Source organism: Meleagris gallopavo, chromosome 1 (genome assembly GCF_905368555.1).
Source record: "Meleagris gallopavo chromosome 1, MGAL_WU_HG_1.1, whole genome shotgun sequence".
In the NCBI taxonomy this organism is placed as follows: Eukaryota; Metazoa; Chordata; class Aves; order Galliformes; family Phasianidae; genus Meleagris; species Meleagris gallopavo.
In genome coordinates, this window is record NC_139404.1 from 143,431,048 (window position 1) to 143,455,767 (window position 24,720).

A 24,720-nucleotide genomic window follows, 5' to 3' on the forward strand; every position below is an offset into this window, starting at 1 on the left:
TGTGAGATGAATAATTTTAAAGTTCTGCAGTAATTGTTTTTCTGTTCTGCTGAAAAATGGTTCAAGAGAACAGAGGGTTTTCCTCATACATATGGAATGTGCATACAGCAGTGTCTAAGTCTCTTATTTGGAATACTTAATTACATAAAACTCTGCTGGAGAAATGAAGATTAAGTCTCCTCTCCATCTCCCAGGTTTGCACACTGCTTAAAAGATTAAAATCTGCCTTTGCATAAATATGAAGAAATTGATTTCTGAAAAGCATACCTTGGCTCTTTGTGGCTAGAATGTAGTCAAGGTACCAAAGGAAAGGAAAGATGAATATAAATATTGGAACATAGATGGATATACACAAATATTTTCTTTATAAGGAAGTTGCTGCTCTGTGACAAAACCATACTTACTTCTGAAGAACAGAATCAAGCAATGGGTCAAAATGCTCAGAGGTGTAGGTGTCCATCCTTGAGATGGACAAAGACCTCAGAGGCCTGCTCTGAGCAGGAGGTTGGACGGGACAGAGCAAGTAAACTTACCTATGATCCTAAATTTTAGGCATCTGATAAAAAAAATAACTCTAAATTGGAGAAATAAATGTGTTGGGAAAGAGATTGTGTGTCCAATGGAGACCTCTGCATTTAAGCAGAAATCTTTCTGAAAGACAAAAAACTCAATTAATGATTTTCTGTAATTCAGCCCAGGCTAATTATCTTACCATTGATTTAGAGCTCCACTTTATCTCACCACAGTATCCAAAGGTAGCTCTATTTCCATAACTAATGGCAACAAAGCTTTGGTTCTTTTGTGTAGTAAATAAAACCGCATGAAAAGAAAGTACAACCTATTAAGAAATTACAGTGAAGCAGCAACAGCAGTCTCTCAAATATCAATATAAAATAGAATGTATACAGCTGCTTCATACAGAAAGCTAGCTGACAGATGAAGGTAAGGTGCCATCAAGCACAAGCAGTATTACAGAGCGGTTTGAGTTGGAAAAGACCCTTAAAAGCCATCTAGACTGACTGCTCTGCAATGAACAGGACACCTACAGCACCATGCCCAGAAACAGAGCTTCCACCGCCTCTCTCGGCAATCTGCTCCAAAGTTGTGCTACCCTTACAGCAGCAAACTTCTTCCTTGTATCTTTCCCTCAAGAAAACCAACAAAGCCGACGACTCAGCTAGAGATGAACTCCGCCTCAGGCACGAACCGCTGCCAACACTCCATTGCGCGCGCAACGACACCTCCCCTCTGTAAGCCGCTACTCCGCGCACGCGCTTAGGCTCCAGGGCCGCGTGTCAAGGCACAAGCATGTACAATTCCACTATATTTATATGGCGTCTGTCCGTGATTGGCCTCCAGCATGGCCAATAGTCCGATAGAGAGAACACAGAGTGACCAATGGGAGTACGGATTTGGCTACGTGGGCGGGGCGAGGCGCGCACACCGAACTCCGGGCAGCGGGAGCCGTGTGGGCGGTGATTGTCCGAGTGTGGTCCGCGCTGTCTTATGGGTGCCGCCTTGCTGCTGTTTGCCTTCTGGTCTTCCTGCGGGTACGGCCGTGTCCCTGCCGCGGGGATCCGGTCTCCTCCCGGCGTGACGGCTCGGCTAGCGGCGAAATGGCCGGCGACCCCGCTGCTGCTGGAGGCGAGGTGCGTGCAGCCCCCGCCGCCCTCCTCGGGGGAAGAGAGTGGCAATTGCTGCCTAGGTCGGGGGGAGGCGGGCAGGTCTCCGTTCTCTCTGTTGCTCGAATTAGGAAAACTGCTCGCCTTCTTCGATTGTAACGTGCCGTTAGCACCCTTTCCCCTGCCCTCAGTGTACTTTTTGTCATTATTTTGTCATTAACCTACTCAGATGCTTTGCTGGTGAGGTTGATGAGGTGAGTAACTGAGCAAAAGCGCATCCTGTCCCTGCAGGTTGTGCCCTGCTGGTGCTCAAGGCCAGGCTGGATGGGCCCTGGAGCCTGGGCTGGTGAGTGGCAGCCCTGCCCACAGCTGTGGGCTTTGAGGTCCCTTCCAACCCAAGTGATTCTAATGATGTTCCTCTCACCCAAGTTAGGGAAACAAAGATGAGGAGTTGCAGTAGTAATTTGTGTCTTTTAAAAGTTTTAATTTGCAATCATAAATTCAAAATATATGAATTTATTAGTTTGCAGTGTTGGATGTTTGTGGCTCCTGAGTCGGATGTTTTATAAAATCTTTTGTTTATTTAGTTTCAACGTGCTTAATTCTGTATGGAGGACTCCCACAAAAGGGAGAATTACAAGCTCCTGTAATCAAAGAAGTGGCACGGTTCCAAAGATGTAGAAAACAATGCACTCATGATAGGAACTCCATCTTTTTGCAGATGTAAGGAGGAAGGAAAAAAAACAGCTGATGTTTCCATAAGACTTTAGAAGTGTTACCAGAAAGTGTAAAAACTATATTCAGAATAAAGTAAACCCAGTCTTTTTGAATTATAATGAACAACCCATCTTTGAAAGTGTTTGAGAGGTTGGGACCTCCCTTCTTTATCAAAGTAAACATTGCAGTGGATAAAAGTCTGTGACTGAATTAAAAATGTAACCCAACGCTGTGTTCTTATTTGTATGTATAGCTGCTATTTAATAAAAGTTTGTATTCTCAACTGGTTTCATATATAACAATATATTGGTAAGCATATATGGAAAAAATAAAAAACATTGTGTTTATTAGTAGTCTCTTTACTTTACAACCTTGGCCATAAAGTTTGGTAGTATTTTGTTCAAAATCTAACCAAAACATAGCAGGTATTAAGTGCTCTATTCTTGCTGGGTCTTTGTTTTTGTTGTTACTTCAGAACAACTGAGAATTTTTACTATGATATGTCTTTGAAGAAAGTCAACCTATGGACAATTCATTTTTATTTTTTAAACAGTGAATTTATTGCAGAAGATGGTAATGAGAAGTTTTGGCAGTTCTTGGAAACTGTACGAGAATTAACAATTTATAAACAAGGAGGTAAGTTGAACAGCATGCTAGTTTTGATAAATAACCTTCTGTAATTTTTGAACATCAGTCTAAGACATTAGCTAGTTGCAGTTAGGTAAATCCTGTCTCTTCCGTGATTGCTTGTTAAGTATTTATCTTTCAGCAAGCTTCAGCTTATTTTTTTCTCAGAGAAAATATTCTACTACTGCAGGGCTATTTTAAAAACAAGGAAGATGAGAAGGACTGAACTGCTTTTGCAGCATGGAACAGAAATGCTAAGATTAAATATACCTACCCTCTGATATGATTCAGCAAGAGTTTATAGGATATTCAGAATTAATGTGTTGTGGAAGAAGCATGTTTGAAGAGGAGAGAATCCCACACATGACTAAAATGAGAACGATGGCTAAAGGAAAAAAGGAAGAAAACACAGACACATTTAATAGCTCTTGGTGACGTAGAGACTGCATTAACAACTACGTTAGTGTTTTAGAATAATACTGGTGGCAAAACATCATAAAATCCCTTCTGTGATGATAGAATATTAAGTTACTAGAAGTTTTGAGATAAAATCAACTAAATTAATCACAAAGGTAAGCGAGCCATCCCAGAAAATATCTTAGGAAACAGTTTAGTAAAAGTACAAGACTAATAATGAAAAATGTTTCAACAGGTTAGTCAGTATTAAACCTATTTGGAAGTTTAATAGATGAACTAAGTGAAAAAGCTTCTGAACAAGTTAAGTTTTTTTCATTTGCTCTTTATTTCAAAATAGTAGCATTCATTAGGCATGAGCATGAGGACGTACCACTAGAAGAAGCTTTAAATAAATTGAATGCTAACGTAAGTAATCAGAAGCTGAAAAGTAGGAAAATCATGCCAGCAATGTAAGTGTGATGATGGAAATGAATCCCTATCATGCCCAGAATGTAATATATTGGAGGGAAATAGAGCTCAAGGAACAACACGTCTCTGCAAGTATGACTGAATACAAGTCAAAAGCTTTTTGTGTCCTTATGGGTCTGTGAGAGGATTGTTTGAGTGCTTAGCAATGCCCAAAGAAGTGACAGACTTAGAAAATTTCTGGAAAGGGTGCAGAGACCAGCATGGTAAACAACATTTGCTTGCTTATAATTGCATGGAGCATTTCTGTGTTGAGTAGAACGTGTGATGTTCTGTTCTTTTTTCTCACTGCCCTTTATCCCAGTACCTTTCATTTTTTCAGAAAGGATCTAGTAGAAGCAAGTGATGTACGAAGAATTGTGATTGTAGGTGTGGGATGTAAACTGAAAGGACAAAAAAGAGTTATGTGAGCTAATGAGAACTTGAGGATAGTCTGAGGTCAGTGGTGAACAAAATCGGAGAATAACTGAGAACAGTAAGCCTGAGTAGCCAATGCTGTGTGGAGCTGTTCTGTGTAGGAGTGTGAGGATATGGAAAATGGAACAAAGCTCAGTCTGATTTGTGTCTGACTGCTAGTGGTGTTTGTTATGTTATGTACTGTGGCTAACTGTTTAATGTGTTTATCAAAGCTCTGGGTAGTGTCTTGCATTACAGCTGCCAGAGGCTTGTGGGTGGTACAGAACTGGGGTAAATCGAGAAGCTGCAAGCTGGAGAGATGGGCCAGGAGAAAGATCTGAAAGTTCAGCAGTAAAGACACTTAAGGGATTCACGCACGTGGGCTGGAATAACTTCAGCAACAGGGTAAGAGTGGCACTGGATGAGTGGAAAGCAGTTCTTGAGAAACAGAGCTGGATATTCTTGCCAACATTGAGTTTCATTGCACCATTGGGCCCATGAAGGCCAGTTATGTACTGGGTTGCTTGAGTGTAGTAGCAAGCAAATTGAAAAAAGTGATTATTTCACTATGGCACTTGCAAGACTGCTTCTGTACTACTAAGCCAATTTGGCACTCCCCGTTACGAGAAAGATATTGGCACACTGAAGCGAGTGTAGGATAAGATCATCACAGTGCTTGGGGAGCTGGAGTAGACTTGTGAGGAAAGACTGTGAACTGGTTTGTGTTCAGCCTGAAGGGGAGAAGAGTAAGGGCAGATCTTATATCCTCAGCTACTTGATAGCATGATGTACAGAAGATAGAACCAGACCCTTCATGAAGATCTGCAGTAATGTGAAAGGAATCAATGGGCAGAAGTTGAAACATAGACATTCTGGTTAGAGACTGGGAGAAATGCTTTTACCATGGTTGTGAGTAAACACTGGAACAGATTGTCCAGGAAAGTTGTACAGTTGGCATATTTGGAGATACCTGGAACTCTGTGTGCAAGGCCCAGAGCAGCTATACCTAGCATTAAAATTGGATCTCCTCTAAGTAAAAATTCAGGTGAGATGACTTCTAAAAGTCATTTCTAGATTTCTCTTTTTTTTTTTTTTTTTTTCCCCCCTCAAAATGAGCAGTCTAAGGTACAGTTCAAATGATGTGAACAGTAGTAGAAAAGATTGGTTGAGGTAAGTGACTTTTTAAGTCATGATCTTTATGATATGAACAGTAGGTAAGATGGATAACAGTAGGTTGGTTTTGAACAGGAGAAGAGAACTCTTAGAAGGTTAAGAAATTCTAGACTTTAAGCTTAAAAACTGGGCTTATAGCAGACTTGAATGATAGATTTATATCCCAGTGTACTGTTGAGTATTTTAGAAAAGAATGGAGTATTGGAGGAGATATAGGACAATTAGAAATATCAAGTATAGTGCCTTTTTTTCAAGTCATTCCTCAGATGATTTCAAGTCTTTTATCAAGTGTTTTATCAGTCTCTGAAATGTGTTATTTTAAATTCAGAGTGATCGACATTGATTGTTAACTTGTTCATTTAAAATATTTAGCCATAGCAAATTTGGCCTATAGTTTGCTTAGCTATTACATATGTAGAAATTTAATAAATTTGGTAGGAAAATGTATGTGGAATTTGGTATAACATTTTGTGGAGTTAGTGTGATTGTTATAACACTTTCTTTAATAATGACTCAAATCAACTTGGACATGAATGAGCATATATGCTATGAAAAATATCTGAAAGGGTAATTATCAGATACGCACTATTAAATTAGAGTGAGATCTTCAGGTAGCATGGACAACATCCTGTATATTTACTTAATATGAAACACATTTGGCTCTGGGCTTGTGGAAAGTTTTGAAATGAATTTGCTGCTATTTTGGGCTGTTTGTAAGTTATAAAGAACTCAAAGATTTAAAAATGTAATAATAAAGAGAAACTCTGTTACAATACAGCAAAATTGCAGTTTAAACTTGCTGCTGATTTTATATCTCAAAAAGTTAATTTAGGAACATGGAGTGAAGGTAAGTAGCTACCTGCTGACAAACAATAACTGGAGTGCTTATTGTCTTCCTAAGTGATTTAGTTTATATGTTGAGTTATCAACTACCTCACAAATACTGAAAAATACCCGAAGCTACAATAACAAAACAGACAAACAAAAAGCCCCACATACGCTAATAAGGAAATTTCTTCTCCAGAAGAATAGAACAATGTGTTCCATATAAACAGCAGTAATGCAGATTATCTTTTGCAGGTATAGAAAGTTTATCAGTGCATACTTACTAGATCAACGTTATTCAGAACTAAAACAGATAAGTGTTTTTATGCCCATACCAACTATACCTAGGAAATAATACAGTCTCACAGGCACGGGACTTTTCTGTAATAATCATGTAATATTGTGCAGTGTTCTGTTTATACTGGCATCTGGCTTGAATTTATGGGGTTTCAAATGGCCGTAGATTGCTTGAACTGCTGTTACGTGGGCTCTCTAATTCCCTGACGGGGTCTGTAGATACAAATACACGTATATATGCTTTTGGAACAATCCCCATACTCTCATACTTCAAACCAGTAAGTCTGTCACTCTGGTCTTCTGAGTTTATTACATCCCTTTTGATTGCTCACCCTGCCTCCTGTGCCTCAGTACTTTCAATTCTTCTGTGAGGCACCAGTGTATTTTCTGATTAATTTTGGGGTGCTTGTTCTTAGTTGGCATGGAATCATGCTCTGATAAAGACTTTTGCTTCCCTTTTGTGACCATCCTGGTCCTCTCCCTTTTGTTGCATTATATTTAATCTACCTCTTACGTGAGATACAGAATTTGGACAGAAAATGTAGATGTTAAATGTGGGCTTACTTCTTAGCTATCTACTTCGGTTCTTGTTATAGTCAGCTTGGCTACAGAAGTTTAGAGAGCTATTCAGCTGACAAATTTAGGCATCTCTAGGGTGAGCTAAATAGCTTTTCATGTTTTGTTGACTAGTTGCTAGACTATATTGGTTAGAATGGCAGTTTACAGATTGTACATGTGCAGGCTTGTGCATTTACATTTGGATGTTTCAGATCTGGAGCTGTATCCCTATCATTGTCATCTCACTTATTTTTTAATCAACTTCGTTAATGAATTTAATAGCTCTATGCTATCATGCAACACTTTATGACCAAAACATCTGTTTCTCCTTGATTCCTTCTAACATCCTAGAAATTTATTATAGCTTCCACTTCTCAGCGTAGAGTATGTTGTTAACAGCGTGCCTGAAGGGCAAGCAATTGTCAAGCTTCAAGGAGCAAATACTATATGAAAACAGTTTGAAGCATATAATAATCTTAGAAAAAAATGTTTTTGCATGTTTGTATCGTTATTGTTGTGGATTGATTTAACATGCTGGAATTTAAAGAGATATAACTCTAGCCTGAATGAAGCCAGCAGGGTTAGTGTAATTAGAAATAGTCCAGTTAATTAAAGTTTGATGGAAGTGACTGTACACAATTTATGGGAAGGTAACTCCTTAGAAATCCTGATTTTTTTTATTTTTTTTTTTAATAGTAAATTATAACAAATGGATCCTTTCTAAATAGTGAATTTTAAGAAGGAGGAGAAGGCAGAAAGGAGGTCCTGGAAGCTCTAAGAACAAAAGCTTGGAGGTTTTAAAAAAGCAAGTGAGAGTATAGGAAGTGCTCAGTTATAAATATTGTATACAAAAAGCACTGCCAATCGTAAGGCAAACAGTAAGTGAAAAGATGCTTCCATGATTCAGTTTTGGGTATTATGGTACCAGAGAGATTTTTCATAATTTCCAGAAATTAAAAAATGACTTAACAAGTTTGAGATACAGATTAATGAGTAAACATTAGAGAAAACACTCCTTGCTAACATAGAAAAGAAAGAATTTGTGATGGTATCCTGCAATAGAAGAAGTATTCCTACAGTACTTGGGCAAGGAAACAAGGCAAGGAAGAAACTGCTTAGTAGGTGTGTTCTATCTAATAAATAATGGGAATGAAATCTTGCAATGAAAACTCAGGGTATCACATAAGCTGTGATTAAAATTGCCGTACAGGAACAGTGAAAGACTCAGCTTTCTATAGAGTAAAATGATATTTTCTGATATTTTGGTATCAGAATGATGAATGATCAAGTGTTGCCACATTTCTTCTCCAAGTTTTATTGTGTGCTTTTTTCCTTAATCTCCCAGGTTATGGGATTTTATTGATTTTTTTTTTTTTTTTTTTTTTAACTCCATCTCAAGAGATCCTTTTCATGAGGACTTCTAAGCTCAGAAGTTTATTCACATCTAGAGTTGGGTGCAGTTAACAGATAGTTCCAAAACTATGACCTGCAGGTTATGGTATATGCCTTAGACCATGGCAAAGTAGTATCATTTTGAGAGCTGCAGTCATCATTTAATACAAGTATTTCTGAGATCTGCTGCATCTGAGTCAGGTAAAATGGGACGTGAGGTCATGAGAGATGATTTTCAGACTGTAAAAATCCCACTGAGACGATAATTCCGTTTGAGCAGAAAGAGTACCTTTAAAATACAAGAACACAGATTTAAGCTGGACAGTGAGAGTGGTTTCTCTCCTAAGTTCACTTTCCCTTGCTGTAAGTTTTTCAACTATTTAGGAAAATATTGTAATTACGCCTGCAAGAGATCCTGAATTGCTGCAAGAACAGCTAGTATTTACTCATATAGTAAAATATATGCTGATTACTTAGATTTTTTTTTTTTGGCCACAGTGTCAGTTCTGCATTGGCCTGTGCTTATTTCAGCTGTTCTTCAGTGGAAGACCAATTTCTGGAACAGGGATTGTGCACAGTGTGTGTTATGGTAACAGCTTTGGTTCTCTGTGTTTTGTGTTCAAAAATATGTAGCCCTGTATAATACATACAGACCAGTTCACATTTTTGATACGCATTATTTCTTAAATTCTTTAAGAAGACACTGGTCTTTTTCACAACTTGGTAAAGAGTACTACAACTTCTCCTAATTAGGCTTCTTTGTCTTGTGCCTGAAGAGAGCATAAGACTATTCATGTGTATCTCAGAAAGCTAACCCTACTCTGGGCTGTATCAGAAGAGGGGTGGCTAGCAGTGTGAGGAAGGTGATAGTCCCACTTTGCTTTGTCCTTATGTGGCCCCACCTGGAGTTCTGCATTCAGCCTGGCATTCCCTACATAAGAAGAATGTGGAGCTGTTGGAGTGGGTCCGTAGGAGGACCACAAGGATGATCACAGGGCAGGAGCACCTCTCTATGGAGACAGGCTGAGCGCTGGGCTACTTAGGCTGGAGAAGGAAGGCTCTGGGGAGACCTCATTGCAGCCTTCCAGTATCTGAAGGGGACCTAAAGGAAAGCTGGAAGGGGACTCTTTATCAGGGAATGTAATGATAGGACAAGGGGTTATGGCTTTAAATTGAAAGAGAGTAGGTGTATGAGAGTGTTGAGGTGCTGGCCCAGAGAAGCCGTGGCTGCCTCATCTCTAGAGGCGTTCAAGGCTATTCTGCGTGGGGCACTGGACAGCCTGACCTAGTGGGAGGTGTCCTTGCCCACAGGCAGGAGGTTGGAACTGGATGATTTTTAAGGTCCCTTCCAACCCAGATCCTTCTGTAATTTTATAAACATTTCACTTCAAGAAGAAATAGAAATTACTGATTTCCAGCCACAGTTCCTTATTATAACTTCTGTTGTTCCCAGACAACGTTCCTTCCTTTTTTACTTGGAGTCCTAATTTTGGCTTTGAGAAGGCAAGATTGTTTGAGTTACTGGAATGGGAAACCACATCACTTCTCATAATCTTGTTTATCATGTGTTTCTAGGGAAGAATATGATGTGAGAATAGACTAAAGTATATCACCTTCAGAAGAGCTTTATTAATATAAGCTGCATGGCTTGAATGTTCCTAGACTAAATATGAGAAAACAATTTGAAAATAATGCTGATTAAATGTAAATAACCTTCAAATTTTGCATTAAAAGTAGAAGCTTGAAAAATAGAAAGAAATTAATAGGCTCTATTCAGTACTTTGAAAATGCTTTAGATGTTAACTAGTGCTGTTTTGCTCACTTCTGGTTCATTTGTAATACATTAGAATTTGTAGTAAAGGCAACAATTGTTAGTGGACAACACTGAAGACTTGAAGTGCCTGACAGTGCTAAAGTAATATTTGCATATTACATTGCACAGATAGATACATCATGCAGTTAGAGACTAAATACTAAAAATTTGTCCTTTTTTTTTCTTCAACAGATACAGAGTATTCGTATTACAATTTAATCTTGAAGAAAGCAGGACAATTTTTATCCAATTTCCAAATCAATCTGTTGAAGTTTGCACTTTCCATACGGGCATATTCTCCAACTGTTCAGATGTTTCAGCAGGTATATTCAAGGAATATATTCTCCGATACATTTGGTGAATGGTTTATGTGGTATTTTGGCTTCAGAGTAAACAACGTTTATTATTGCAATTCAGTAATATACATGCTGGTGGTTTTTTGTTTTGTTTTGTTTTTTTTTCAATCAAATCTGATCTGTATTATAAAAAGCATAATATTATGTTTATAAGCTAGTTCTATTGTGCAGAATAAAAATTTGTGCTTAATTGTATGAATATCTTTATTTCCAGGGTAAATTTTTTTGAATTATTCTTTCTTAAAACTCAAACAGTTTTATTTGTTTCTTTGTTTATTTGTTTTTACATTGCTTTAAATACTGTAATGGAATTCAGATATTTCCCAAAGTGAGAAATTTTCAAAGCATTTAGATCTGTTATTTAGTGGAATTCTCTTCCATTATTTTAATATTTCAGAATTTGAAAGATAGAGTAGTCAAATACTGACAGTAACTAAGATTAAAAATGCCTTTGAGTACAGTCTGTGATATTAGCCTATGGAGGACATTTCTGAGCCACATCATTGCAGAACATAAATAGACTTGCATTTTCTGGAATATGATCACATTTAATAGATTGCATCTCACAAAGTTTGGTCTCAATCTTCTAATATTTTCCATTACTGTTTTCACATGTACACAACTTTGAATGGGCTTAATTAGAAACATAACTCAATGACAGCTGTTATTTTAATCAGAGGGATGTGAGTTTAAGTTGAAGTGCAATCAAAGTATTCTGGTTAAGTATAATTGTTAAAATATTAGATTGCAGCTGATGAACCTCCACCAGAAGGCTGCAGTGCATTTGTGGTTATCCATGAGAAGCACACCTGTAAGACTAATGAAATTAAAAAGCTTCTGAAGAAGGCTAATAAGAGGTAAATGTAATGATTTTATATTAAGATGAAAAAATACATTGCTAAAAAACCAAAGTACATTATAGCACTTACACTTGTAACATTTTGGAATTTTACATTCTATATACTTTATATTCTATATACTCTATATGCAACCTCATAAATGAGTGCTTACAGCATGTTTAAAATACACAGTATTCCAAAAGAGTTACTTTTGGTTCTTGGATATTTTAAACTCTCAGTGTTGTGGAAGTGCATTAATTACATATCAAAATAAAATACAGAGCTTTGCTTCTCTAACTACGGGAATATTTATTTTTTTTTTTTCCCCTTTTTGTTGGTGTGAGATAGTTGAGTTTCTCTACAGTATGCAAACATACCGTTTCATGCTTCAGAGTCAGTACCTCAACCAGCAGTTTTTTATGTAGTCATTGTCAATGTTTTTGAGGGTTTCTGAACTGTAGGAGTGAAAGAAGAATCTACATAAGCTGGCATAACTTTTCTTACCTTGTGCTAGACTTTGCACCTATCAAAAATCTTCAGGTTTTGTCCTGTAGAAACTAGCATCAGTCCAAAATGAGTTTCAGCCATGAAATAATGTAGAACCTATCTAAATAAATGAATAATTATGGAAGCAAAATGTTTAACCTGTATCAAAACAAAAATCAATTGTATTTTTTCAAGATGAAGTTGTCTTTTTTTTTTTTTTTTTTCCTTTCTGCAGTGGTCAAAGTCATCATACTCTCAATCCATACTCTCAGCTACTCCATGGAGATTTGAACCTGAAAGATAATGTAGTGAGCCATAATTCTTGGAGTTTGATTTTGACCAAATGTAAACTGTGGGGAAAAAAAAAAATACCACAGTGTCTGAATATACTATTCTTATATAGGAGTTTACTGTTCCTTTTAGGTGGATTCTGCAAATTCTTCTTTCTGGAGATACTATTCCCAAATTTGCAAGATTCTAGAAAATTAGGATACTAAACAACAGAATTATAAGGTCTTCAAAGCCGAAAGAGACTATTGGGACTCATTAAATTAACTTTAAAAAATCACAGGAAAACTGAAGTTTTTTCATTTATTTTTCTAGTTTTGTTTGGTTTGGGTTTTGTGTGTGTGTATGTATTACATTGCAACCCTTATAGCTGCAGGGACAAAATCTTATTGAACTTCCTCTCCTTTTACCTAGCCCAAAAATAGCTGAATCACTCAAATATTTAGAGTTCCCAGAGCTCAACTTTTACGAATAAATGTTCCCCTCCAAGTAGTTTCCACTATTATTTCCAGTTATGCTCTGGGTAGCATATGCTCAGTCGCTTGTGCTGGAGACTTAGACTCTTAGTGATATAGAAAGGGCTGTGCTCCTCCTCTGTCTGTTCTGTGTGATGTACATAATGGCATATGGGATGGTGTTCTGTCTTATTCTTGGCTCTTCTATCTCAGTTGTTCTTTTTCTCTGTGGCTTTTAGGACAAGTAAATTTTTTATTAATGATGTATGCTCCTCCCTTTTTTATTTCAAACTATTTTCCTTCTTGCCTTTTGCTTTTTTTTTTTTGTCTTTTGTCTGTCATGACTCTTTCAAGTAAGCCAGGCATAAGCTAGGTTTTCAGTCGTATTTTTAAGTTCCCTGTATGGAATGGGAACATGAAGAAATACTCTGTTTTTAGGGAGTGTAGTTTCAAGTCTCAGTGAAAGAGAAATAAGAGCTTACAGCATGTTTTGTGCAGATCCATCAGCTCAGTTTAAGGTCCAGGAAGGCTCCAGCACTTTGGATTAAGTAGAGCCGAAAGGGTGAGGTCTGCATGTCAAGGTCAACGTTTTGTTTCAGCCATTCCTTTATGCAGCAGCCACTGTGATTTGATTTGTTTCAGTTATGTTCCAGGCTGCGTGGCTCTAATAGGAACTATTTTGTGAAGATGCAAGGGCTGCTCAATAGCCTTGGGCATTTCAAAGAAAAATCTTCAGTAGTAAAGTGGTTAGAATTGCATATCTTGAAAACAGCACTACAATTTCTGGGGCGTTTTCAGCCAAGAGCAGAAGTATCTGATGAGAGTTATGTATGCTGTTTTTGCAGCTATCTGTACAAGCATGTAGTTGCCTGCAGTATCCTAGTAGCTGGCTAATGGGTGCCAGAACCCACATCCGCATATTATTTTATCCTTTTTGCCTGCTGATCTTTTGTTCCTTACATTTCAGGCAGCATTCACATGAGAGTGTCTTTTGGCAGGAAATTAATTAGCTCATAGCAGTAAGTAAACCAATTCTTCCATGGCTATTTAGTTTCGAAGAGAAACAGAGAATGGAGGCTTATCTTGGGTTCACTGAATGCTTTAGTTCCAAAATTACAGGTCGTTATGGTAACCCTGTGCTGTGTGATTTCACACAGTGCTTAAGTTTTTAGTGAAGCTTGGTCACTGTAATACGAAATGTATTCTTTGAGTCTGTTGGTGAGACAGCTGTTGGTACTTATCGAGAGCAGGAATCATTCATCTCCTCTGCCTAGGTGATTGGTGAAGGAAGGAGAAGATCCCTTGATTTAGGTTTTTGGTACCCTGTGAATGACTGGGGCAGTTGTATTCTCTCTGGGTATGGGAAGGAAGTTTCAGAAGTCACATCCCTATGTATGCTTTCATTGGGACAAATCTGAATCTGTTCCTCAAGAGAGTTTACTCATTCAAGAATTGTTTCAGATTTCCTGATGACACCTACTTTGTATTTCCTGTCCTGCAGTTTGAGCAGGGGAAAGCTTACCTGACACTTCTTAAACATATGGCTGCATGCTCCCAGGTTTATTCTCAAGCCAGGCTCCTTCTTTGGTCTCTGCCTTGCAAATGTCTCTTACTGTGCACCTACCAAGCTTACATAGGACGTCAAGGCCCTGAGCAGCTTGATCCAAATTGACTCCACTTTGAGTGAGGGATTGAAACAGATGACCTCCAAAGATCCCTTCCAATGTAAATTATCCTGTGATTTTATAAGGAAGATGTTCCTAAGCTTTGCAGCACAGAAACTGTGGCATGTGGAATTCTTCTCAGACCTTATGAGTATGATTTTTGAATGAGTGTGTAGCTGTAGTACACGCATTTATGCAGAATATGTTGGGTTAGAATTTCTTGGCTTGCCTTGGGGAGGTTTGGAGAGAGTTTATTGATCCTTCCAGTGTGACTGTACAAAAGCAACTTTGGAAAAAAAAATAAGTGCTTATCAATAATTAGCACCTTGAGAATTGTATTATGTTACTTTCCCACTATTTATTCAAAAGACATTTGCATTCATCTAAGAAAATGTTTAACTTATTGCAGGTGCAAAAGCATAACTTTTCTACAGTCATGGCATTGAATGAGGAGGGTAGGTGGGCAATTAAAATTAGCAAAATTACTAAATTAAAAAAGCTTGATGATGAGTGATAACCTCACTTAGTTTTCATGTGTGTTAGCAGCTTTCTCAAACTTTGCTGAATTTCCGTCTGCTGTTTTGTTACTCACCGATTGCTCTGCATATCTCTAATAGATCTAATGTCATTTCAATTAAAATGTTCTTGCTGTAAGCAATTATTGCCCCAAATGCCGATGCTGTGCTTTTTATTTTTCTCTCTCTGTTGCAATTTGATAAAATACATTAAAGTACTTATAGTTGATGCTGATTTTTCAGTTTTTGAGACTTTAATTTGAAAAGTGGTGTTTTAAGTTCTTTTGGGAGGAAATGTGATTATTTTGAAATGGTTTTATGTAGCTCGTTCACTTCTAGTGTATAAGAGTATAAGCTTATCATATAATCGTTTTTCAATTTTGAAGTAGAAAAACTGCCACTGTTTTTATTTCACTTCTGAATACATAATAACACAATTATTTTTTCTCAAATCAGACCCAGGCCATATCTTTTTAAAGGAGATCATAAATACCCAACTCTCAAAGAGGATGGCCCAGTTGTTATTCTTTATGCAGAAATGGGTACAAGAGACTTTGTTAAATTCCACAAAATTTTATCTGAGAAGGCTCAAAAGGAGGAAATTGTTTATGTTTCCGGCATTATGTTCAGGTATGCAATTCAAATTAACATTGATTCAGTAAGCTGTTAACATTCTATCTCTATTTTTCTTGTTATTTTTTATAAGCATGCTTTATACGTTTGTTTTTGCATATGCCTAAATTATGTGTACTACACATACAAGTTCTAATTTAGAATCATGGTCACCAAGGTTGGAAAACATCTCTGAGATCACCCCGTCCAAGCATCCACCTATCACCAATATAGCCCACTAAACCATGTCCCTCAGTACAATATCTGTATGTTTCTTGAGCACCTTCAGGGGCAGTGACTCCACCACCTCCATTCCAGCCCATTACAGCGCCTGGCTACTCTTTTGTAGAAGAGAGTATTTCCTAACATCCAAACTGAATTCAACTCTTTGAAAGGGTAGATAACAGCAGGACAAGGCGATGGGGCTCTGGACAGCCTGGTCTAGTATTAAATGTGGAGTTTGATGGCCCTGTCTGTGGCAGGGGGGTTGGAGCTTCATGATCCTTGAGGTCCCTTCCAACCCTGGCTGTTCTGTGGTTCTGTGAATCTCCCCTTGCACAACTAGAGTGAATGGCCTCAAGTCCTATTGCTAGTTAGATGGGAGAAGAGACTGGCCTCCACCTCACTACAACCTCCCTTTCAAGTAGTTGCAGTTTGTTGTAGAAATTTTCTAGATGAAATGGTAGACAATACAGCTGTGAAGTTGGGAAAGAAATGATAATATTATCATTTATATTTCTGGGCTTTGTACACTGTCTGAGGATCTTAGGTGAACCTTGGTGCAGAAGGCAGAACAAATGAGTTACAAGATTTAGAAAATTTTATAATTCATATGTTCGTTATAGTAAAGCACCGTGAGCTGTCAAGAGTCAGTGTCATTAGTCAGTTTTGCCATTGGTGTTCATCTGTGTCAGTATTTTAAAAACAATGTTTCTGAATGTTTTCCCTATCTTACTCTTAACACAGAAACAAGACAAAACTAATACCAGTATATGGAACTATACCATCTCCTGGTTTTGATTCTCAGAGAGTTTTTGTAATTTATATTCAAAGTACAGCTTTTAAATAGTGCAACTAATACAAAAATAATCTGAAGCACTGAGAACAATTTATGCAGGCTAGGCATTTCAGGGAAATGAGATCTGTGGTTTGCAGATTACTTACAGAATTGTTTGCACAGTAATGAAATAGAGAATTTGAGGAAGGCAAACTTAAATTCCAAGATGTGTAGGACTGTAGTTTTTACTGGATTTTTGGTTCTTTTATGTACCTACAGTACTCAGACTCCTTGCTCTGACCTGTCTATGCAAGGTGGTCCCACAAAATGCTTGTTGTCTTTTTCCCTGCATTTTTCCTCTCTATAAGACTGCCCTTCCCTTTTCCTCCTTCCTCACTACTTCCACTTTCTATTTTTTGGTTCCCACTGAGACTGATTCATTTTTCATTAAATGCCAGGAGAGGGAGTGTTGAAGGAAGAGAGACAGTCTTTCTGCTTTTTTTTTATTTGCCAGAACCACTGAAACTGTTTGGAGAATGCAGAGCTCTCTGCGTTGGGATTTGCTTACATGACTGGCAGATAAAACCCCAGTACTGCTGGAGTTTTGACTTGTGAGCGGAGGAGTCTCAATACAAAATATTTCTTGGAAATAGCAAAATAAAGCTGAAGGGCTTTCATGAAATTCTTGTTGTGTGATTGCAAATCACCTTTTGGGAAGAAGTTTTTCCTACATGTTGAGTGAATTAGGACACTTTTTCAGAAATAACTATGAGTAGTTACCCTGTTGGACATCAGACTTCCACTCCAAAGTTAGAAATAGTTAGTTGTTCTTATTGATAAAACTGGCAGTAACGCCTTGATACAGTTTCTTAACTTTTGTTTTGAAGGTATCAGCCTGCTGCAGAAATAGAGAGCTTCCTCCTAACATTCAAGTCTGGCAAAATTACAACAATATGTGAATTGTTTAATATATTAATTGTAAGGCATCAATAATTGTAGAGTGCTACCAGCTCTGCTTATTTCAATACTTCTAATAACATGTGAAGGGATTACAATTTTGATAGACTTTCTGCAGTCTACAGGAGATAAAACGAGTCCTTATTTTCTATTTCTAACATTCTCAATGCTATCAGTGTGCCTGGCATTATTTTTTTTATCTACTGTTTTGTGCTTTGAATCATAAACTGAAAGATGAATTTAAGTTACAACTGTCATAGCATTTTAAAGTTACAGTATTACATATTGTTAATCTTCTGTGAGGACAGTTTTATAAGTTATTTTTATTTGTTCTGTTAAAATAATATCATCAAACAGAAACCACGCTCCAGAAAAATGTATTTATCTGGATATGGTGTAGAACTTGCAATAAAGAGCACAGAATACAAAGCAGTAGATGACACACAGGTTAAAGGTATGTTGTGTTTGGTTTGGTTTTGTTTTTTTTTTCTTTCATTTATGGTATCCTATCAGAGATACTATTAAAAGATGCTATCATTTGTAGCTATAAAGTCATTAATCTTTTGAAGGTTATACTTCTTATACTTATTTTTTTTTTTTACACAATGAAAGCTTACACGTTAAAAAATAAGGCATTAAGATACATGGAAACATTGTGAACAGCAGTGCTTAGGATATAGTTTGTCGCTTAACCTACAATTATTGTTATCTGTTGCTGTACTTCAAAGTGTACCCCACTTTTTTTCCTTTCAATAACTACAAAACTGTTTGATCTTTGATCTCCAATAATTTTGTATCTGTTGATATCTCTGATGAGGTGATTTTTTTCCTAAATCAGTTCAGATTTTTCTAATTTCTAAAATAATTTTTCATTCTTCCACCTCTCTTTCATTAAGACTATGGTTTAATAACCTTTGAGCCGCTTCAGAAATAGATTAACTTTTTTTAAAGGAAACAGACTGTTCTCTGGCTCGTGTCCAATGTTGGAGATTCCTATTTAGCTGATAGGAGTTGTGCCTTACCACTCAATCAAACTGAGAAATGATTTTTATGGGAATTGAACTATTTAATCATAGCAGTTTAATTTATATTGAAATTCTAAACATTAGATGAAATAAATTTAAAAAAATAATTTAAATATTGGTGTGTTTTGCAAAGTGATTCGTTCTGGTCCCAAAAATATGAAGGCAAAGATATAAATCTAATTAAAATTGCATCTGGGAGTGAGAGCTTTCTGATTACATGTTTCTGTTAACAGTTTTATAATTAGCAAGAATTATATATCAGAGTACTTCAGTAATTTTCTTTTTTCTTACTGCATATATGTGCTGTGCGTTCAGTAACAAATGAAACCACAAAAGAGGAAGATGAAGAGGAGGAAACTGATGTCCAAGGATTTCTCTTTGGCAAATTAAAGTGAGTTGTCAGAAGTTATAATGGAACTCTTGCATTTGTTTCTGAAATGTGACACCCCCTCACCCCGCCCCTTCTATATACATATAGAAGAAGGGAAATCTGTGCGGAAAATGCTTTTGTTCTCTATGGCTGAAAATTCTGATTAATTTGTTATTGCATGTTTTGTGAGTGTAAAGATGCAATCATTGTTTAGTCTACTAATTTCACTGTACTGCTTTTAGCCTTCTGATTTTCTTCAAATGCGTGCAATAAACTATTTTCAAAGGCAGAAATTCCCTCTGAGAAACAAGACCTTAGATACAGACATGAAAAAATTGGTGTGTTTTCAAAGTGGATAGTCATAAATTTCTTGGGCTTAAGGGGTGATATATTTGTTAGTTAAGTTGTGTTCTGCTCTTGCAGGAACTTCTGTTTCCAAGTTACAGTCTGTTAATCCAATTGATAGATGAAATTGGATGCTACTCTCCTATTGAGATCTGTGGGCTATTTCTGGTCATTCACTGATTGATTCATTTCATGATTGCAACCATCAAAAGTGCTTTCCTTTTCCTGAAACAGGATTGTAGATCTTCTTTAGTGTCATTTTCTCTTATCTTTTAAAGCAAAAAGTGAACTTGTAGATATTCTCTCCAATCTTTATGGCTTCCCAGAGTTTTGATCTGCTAAATTCTACCGTTTTTAAGATAAACACATTGAGATAGAAGTGCAGGCTTCCTTATCACTTCTTCTATCTGTAGAGACTTTTTGCAGCAGGTTAAATCAGATACTTATGGCATAGTTTTATCTGAGCTTTTTTCTTCTTGGATTGTGCTAGGTTTAGCTATACTTAGGCTCTTCGTGTTGCACTGTAGCCAATTTGTGAAGCTGTCAGATGATTACTCAGAAACCAGTGTTTCTAGGATCTCATTTTTTCCCTTTTTCATACTGGAGATGAAAGAGATGTGACAAGAATCTTCAGATTGTCCCTCAGTTATAGCCATGCCAAAGCTTATTATTTTCTTAGCTGTGAAATAGTTATCTTTCTAAGATGTTCTTCTTCTGCTTATATTCATAACTGCTTGGTTATGCAAAATAACATAATTCATGATAATACATATCCAGAGAAGGACAGCTTCTTTTAAGTAGTCTTTACGTGTGCCCAATTTTGTGTTTACATTGATCTGTAGTATAAATGATCAACAGAAACAACAGTAGCAAGTGTCAATATTCAGTCTTGATTGTTGCTTGTAGCTAAGTCTAATTACTCAATTGTCTTTAATTCACAGAAGAACAGGGTTCTGAAGAAAAAAAATTATCAATATAAATTTACGAAGAAAACAGTTAAAATCGTAATTTAAAAGTTCAAAACTAGTTAAAAGTGCTAATTCACAGAGGAATTTATAGGAGTACAAACCATGTTTGTCATCGTTTCTGTTATAAGGAAAAAGGTGTTTTCTGTCTTTGCTTCCCTTTTCAGTTAAACGTGCTTTCTTTGAGGAACCTAGATTTCATTTTAATCCCAGAACGACAAACTTCATATGTGAATTATTTTTCCTATAAAAGGTAACATTCTTTTACAAAAAGCATACAACAGCTAAAAAAGATTTTGGGAGAAGGAACACAAAATTAGTTGTGAAACTTCTTCATGTATACAGTGAAATGAAATATTATGGAAATCAATCTCGATGCTTTAAATATATGGTTTTTAGCTACTTTTTACTTCTTGTTCTATAATCTCATAGAAGAGTCTTGAGAAATCTAAAGGAGATTGTTTGCCATTGGAGAGTCTTATCACAGGCTGAAGTTTTGCTTTCAAAGCTTCATTGCCCAACTGTTTTGGAAAAAGATCATAGAATCATGGAATCACCAAAGTTGAAAAAGACCTCCAAGATCATCCAGTCCAGCTGTCCACCTACCACCAGTATTTCCCCTCTAAACCATGTCCCTCAGTGCAACATCTCAATGTTTCTTGAACCCCTCCAGACTCTACCATCTCCCTGGGAAGCCCATTCCAGAGCCTCATTGCTCTTTCAATGAAATTTTTCCTAACATCCAACTTGAATCTCTCCTGATGCAACTTGAGGCCATTCCCTCTAGTCCTATGTTACATGGGAGAAGAGGCCAATCCCCACCTTGCCACAACCTCCCTTCAGGTAATTGTAGAGAGCAATGAGGTCATCCCTGAGCCTCCTCTTCTCCAGACTGAACAATCTCTGTTCCTTCAGCCACTCCTCATAAGACTTGTGCTTCCGACTCCTCACAGCTTTGTTGCCCTTCTCTGGACACACTCCAGGGCCTCAATGTCTTTCTTGTAGTGAGAGGCCAAAACTGAACACAGTACTTGAGGTGTGGCCTCACCAGTGCTGAGTACAGGAGGATGATCACCTCCCTGCTCCTGCTGGCAACACTATTTCAGGATGCCGCTGACCGTCTTGGCCTCCTGGGCACACTGCTGGCTCATGTTTAGGCGAGTGTTGATCAATACTCCCAGTCCATTTCTTCTGCACATTCTTCCAGCCACTCTGCCCCAAGCCTATAGCATTGCCTGGGGTTCTGGCCAAAGCACAGGACCCGGCACTTAGTCTTGTTCAACTTCATCCCATTGGTCTCAGCCCAGCTATCCAGCCTCTCCAGATCTCTGTGTAGGGCCTTCTTACTGCCAGACAGATCGACACTTCTTCCCAACTTGGTGTCATCTGCAAACTTAGTGAGGGTGCACTCAATGCTCTCATCCAGGTCATCAGTAATGTTGTTGAGCAGGAAAGACTCCAGTACCAACCCCTGTGGATCACCACTCGTGACCTGTCACCAACTGGATTTATCTGCATTCACCAGATAGCCAAGTTTTTGGGCAACTGTGCTTGTCTTTAGGTCTGACTAGTGACTTGTGTGCTCAGTAGCTTGATTTTGGCAATGATGTTAATTTATTAAAGACATTCTCTTTCCTGGCATTCTCATTCTCTACAGCCACTAGCTTGCTTATGTATTTTGTGGGTAATACAACAAGCTGTGTGTTACTGCACAATTCTGGTTGATTGTACAGTTATATACTATTAAGCACGTTTTATGCTGTAGTAAACTAACTGTACTTTAGTTTATAACAACTTTCAGTTTCATGCAGTAAATAAATCAGACACTGATGGATATCGTTAATTTTATCTTCATTTTAAAATGTTTTGGTATAGACAATTGCATCCTGACCTGAAAAACAATCTGAAAGAGTTTAAGAAACATCTAATTGAAACTACAAACAGCATGGAACCACTAAAGGTTTGGGAATTACAAGGTATGTAGCACAGTTTTCTGTATTATCACAGTGCTGTCTATTTTCCTTTATTATGTTGATGTACGAGTATTCTAATACTTTTTTTTTTTAAAAAAAAAAAAGCATATAGTTTCATTAAAAATAGTACTATATCAGGTATTTTAAAGAACATGTTACTTCTTATGCTAGCATTATGTGATAGAAATTGGAGGAACATTGAATTCATTTTATGTGATGGAGGACCATAACTAGATTTATTGATTTTAAACATAGAAATGAAATTGCAGTTTTGTGATGGACATGTTATCTCAAATGTTAAATTTAGTTTCAGCTATGATCTCTTTAGTGTCTACCTTTAGAAGCAAGTATACGGTTTCTGCTTAGCGGCTGCCTTTTCTATGGTGATGCTGTATAAACAAAAGTGAAATTGGTGCTGCAGTCCAGACAGCCAGCTCATACAGGTGTTGAAATTATTCAAGCTGGGAAGCTGTTTGTTCAGTGCCAGAAAAATTGGTACTGACTTGCGATGAGAACATTCTGGACCTTTTTAGTTGAAGTCTTCAGCTCTTTCTTTGTATGATGCACTGATACTTGTCATCCTGATGTGATTGTTTTCTCTAGTTCATTCTCAGTAGCTAATGATACTAGCTGTGTTAGTGGCTCAGCTTCTCTCTGGTTTTCTTGATTAGCCTCCAAGTAAGAATTTAACCAAATTTAACCAAAACTCCTTCAGCTGTCAGGCAAAAACCCCAAACGCTATTCAAGAATCCAGTTTAAGAGCCATATGTTTTAGATAACTAGATTTGCTATTCATAATGAAAAATGATGCACGGAGTATTAATGTGATATTCCCTTTAATAACTCATTCTTTTATCTGTGTGATCACCCTCTCGATTTCTAGTGCTTCATTAGCTTTCAAAGCATACTTTGAGATCTGATTTAAGCTCTGACTCATCTTTTCCCCAAGGTGCCCTACGCTGCTCTCTCATCTTTGTTGAGTGCCAAAACAGGGAGGTCTTTAAATACAAGTCCCCAACGAGAAAACCAAGAAAGTACAAAGACAGACCTGCTTTCCTCAAGAGGATTTGAATATTTGTGCTCTAAGCTGTTCAGCATTAGATGGAAAAGATTAGTAATTTTGAAAGATTATGCAAGGCCTTTAAGTACATATCCCCAGTGCACAGCAGATGAGGCATTATTACCTGTAGTAGCAATAACAACTCAGTATTGCGTCACTTGATCACAGCTCGTGGTTGTTGAAAGGGATCTAAAATGTTGTTTTTGAAAACAGTGATCTCATTAATGCAAGTACTGTTATAAAATTAAGAAATTTCTGGTGAACTATCCACCTCTCAAACTCACCTTCTCATTCCACTCAGGTGCACCTTATATCAGGCTAACTCAGAATACAGTCAGTATCAGTACTGACTTCTTAGATTTATTCTATCAGTTCCCTGAAAAGCCTGTGAAGTCCCAGAGCTATAAAGACCTTTTTCTTAGCTACAGTGGATTGATCCATATATTACGTTTGAACATGATATATTTATAATACTGATGTAATAGCATGTGTTGTCTTATGTCAGTATGTTTTTGTAAAACCTGGAAATTGCATTTATATTTTGCACAAGATGCCCAAACAGAAGTTTTTTGGGAAGCCCTGATTTTGATGCTTTCAGCTTCTTAAATGCCTGTCTTTTCAACCCCAATAATCTTGTAAAATGTCTAATTGAAACATTAGAAAAAAAATAAAGCGTGTATATGGAAAGGTTTTCTGATTGTAGGCAGTATTGATATTACCAGTGATTTTTTTTCCAGATCTTAGCTTTCAAGCAGCTGCTCGAATTATGTCTACCCCTGCTTATGATGCCTTAAAGGTGATGAAAGACATAGCTCAGAACTTCCCAATAAGAGCCAGGTATGATACTTCAGCTTGTTTTTCAAATACTGTTTTTATGTTTGTTTTTGAATTTAATAACAACAATTCCAATTTATACCCAAATTCTGCAGTCAGGTATTCATGTTTTACAGCTTCCTAGATGCATTCCAGACAGCTTCATTAGTAGATAATAACTCTTCGGGGAGTTCATGATTGGTCTCTTAAATGTTTTCATGCACTCATGGTTGAAGGCCTAGTCCTGGCTTTTACTGGAATTACATTTTCACAGATGTAAAGTTCTGTTGAATTAATAGCAGATCTACTTGCACTAAGAGTAGGCAAAATTCTTTTAATTTCATAGGAGATTGACCCACGCTTAGTTCTAAGTACAGCATTGTTTATTAGATGTGATCCTGGTTTCTGTAAGAGTTTCTACAGGGGAGGATCTGTCTTCAATTACAGATTAGTTAACAAAAGATCAAGGTAAATAGATTAATAACAATTTCCTTTGTACTAATATCAAAGATTGCCCTTCCTGCAAAACAATTGTACTGCAAATGAGAAATGTTTTTCTCTACATTTAATAAGTTCTTCACGTAATTGTATCTATTTGCTTGAAGTACTGAATTACAGATGATGCTAAATATGGTTTTTAACTCAGTGTGCTTTCACATTTCATAACTCTTGTTTAACTATCATGTAATGTTTCAATG

At 37.1% G+C, this 24,720-nt stretch overlaps 1 protein-coding gene across 1 annotated transcript in view; it reads left to right on the plus strand.

Moving 5' to 3' along the window:
- The first annotated feature begins 1,308 nt into the window (after positions 1 to 1,308).
- Positions 1,309 to 24,720, plus strand: part of UGGT2 (UDP-glucose glycoprotein glucosyltransferase 2) — a 79,810-nt gene continuing 56,398 nt past the window's right edge. The window contains 12 exon segments of the mRNA XM_085226033.1: positions 1,309 to 1,344; positions 1,380 to 1,579; positions 1,581 to 1,649; positions 2,893 to 2,975; positions 10,495 to 10,625; positions 11,403 to 11,515; positions 15,362 to 15,516; positions 15,519 to 15,535; positions 17,829 to 17,925; positions 18,812 to 18,887; positions 22,052 to 22,152; positions 23,947 to 24,046. Coding sequence (XP_085082159.1) covers positions 1,309 to 1,344; positions 1,380 to 1,579; positions 1,581 to 1,649; positions 2,893 to 2,975; positions 10,495 to 10,625; positions 11,403 to 11,515; positions 15,362 to 15,516; positions 15,519 to 15,535; positions 17,829 to 17,925; positions 18,812 to 18,887; positions 22,052 to 22,152; positions 23,947 to 24,046 — 1,178 coding nt within the window.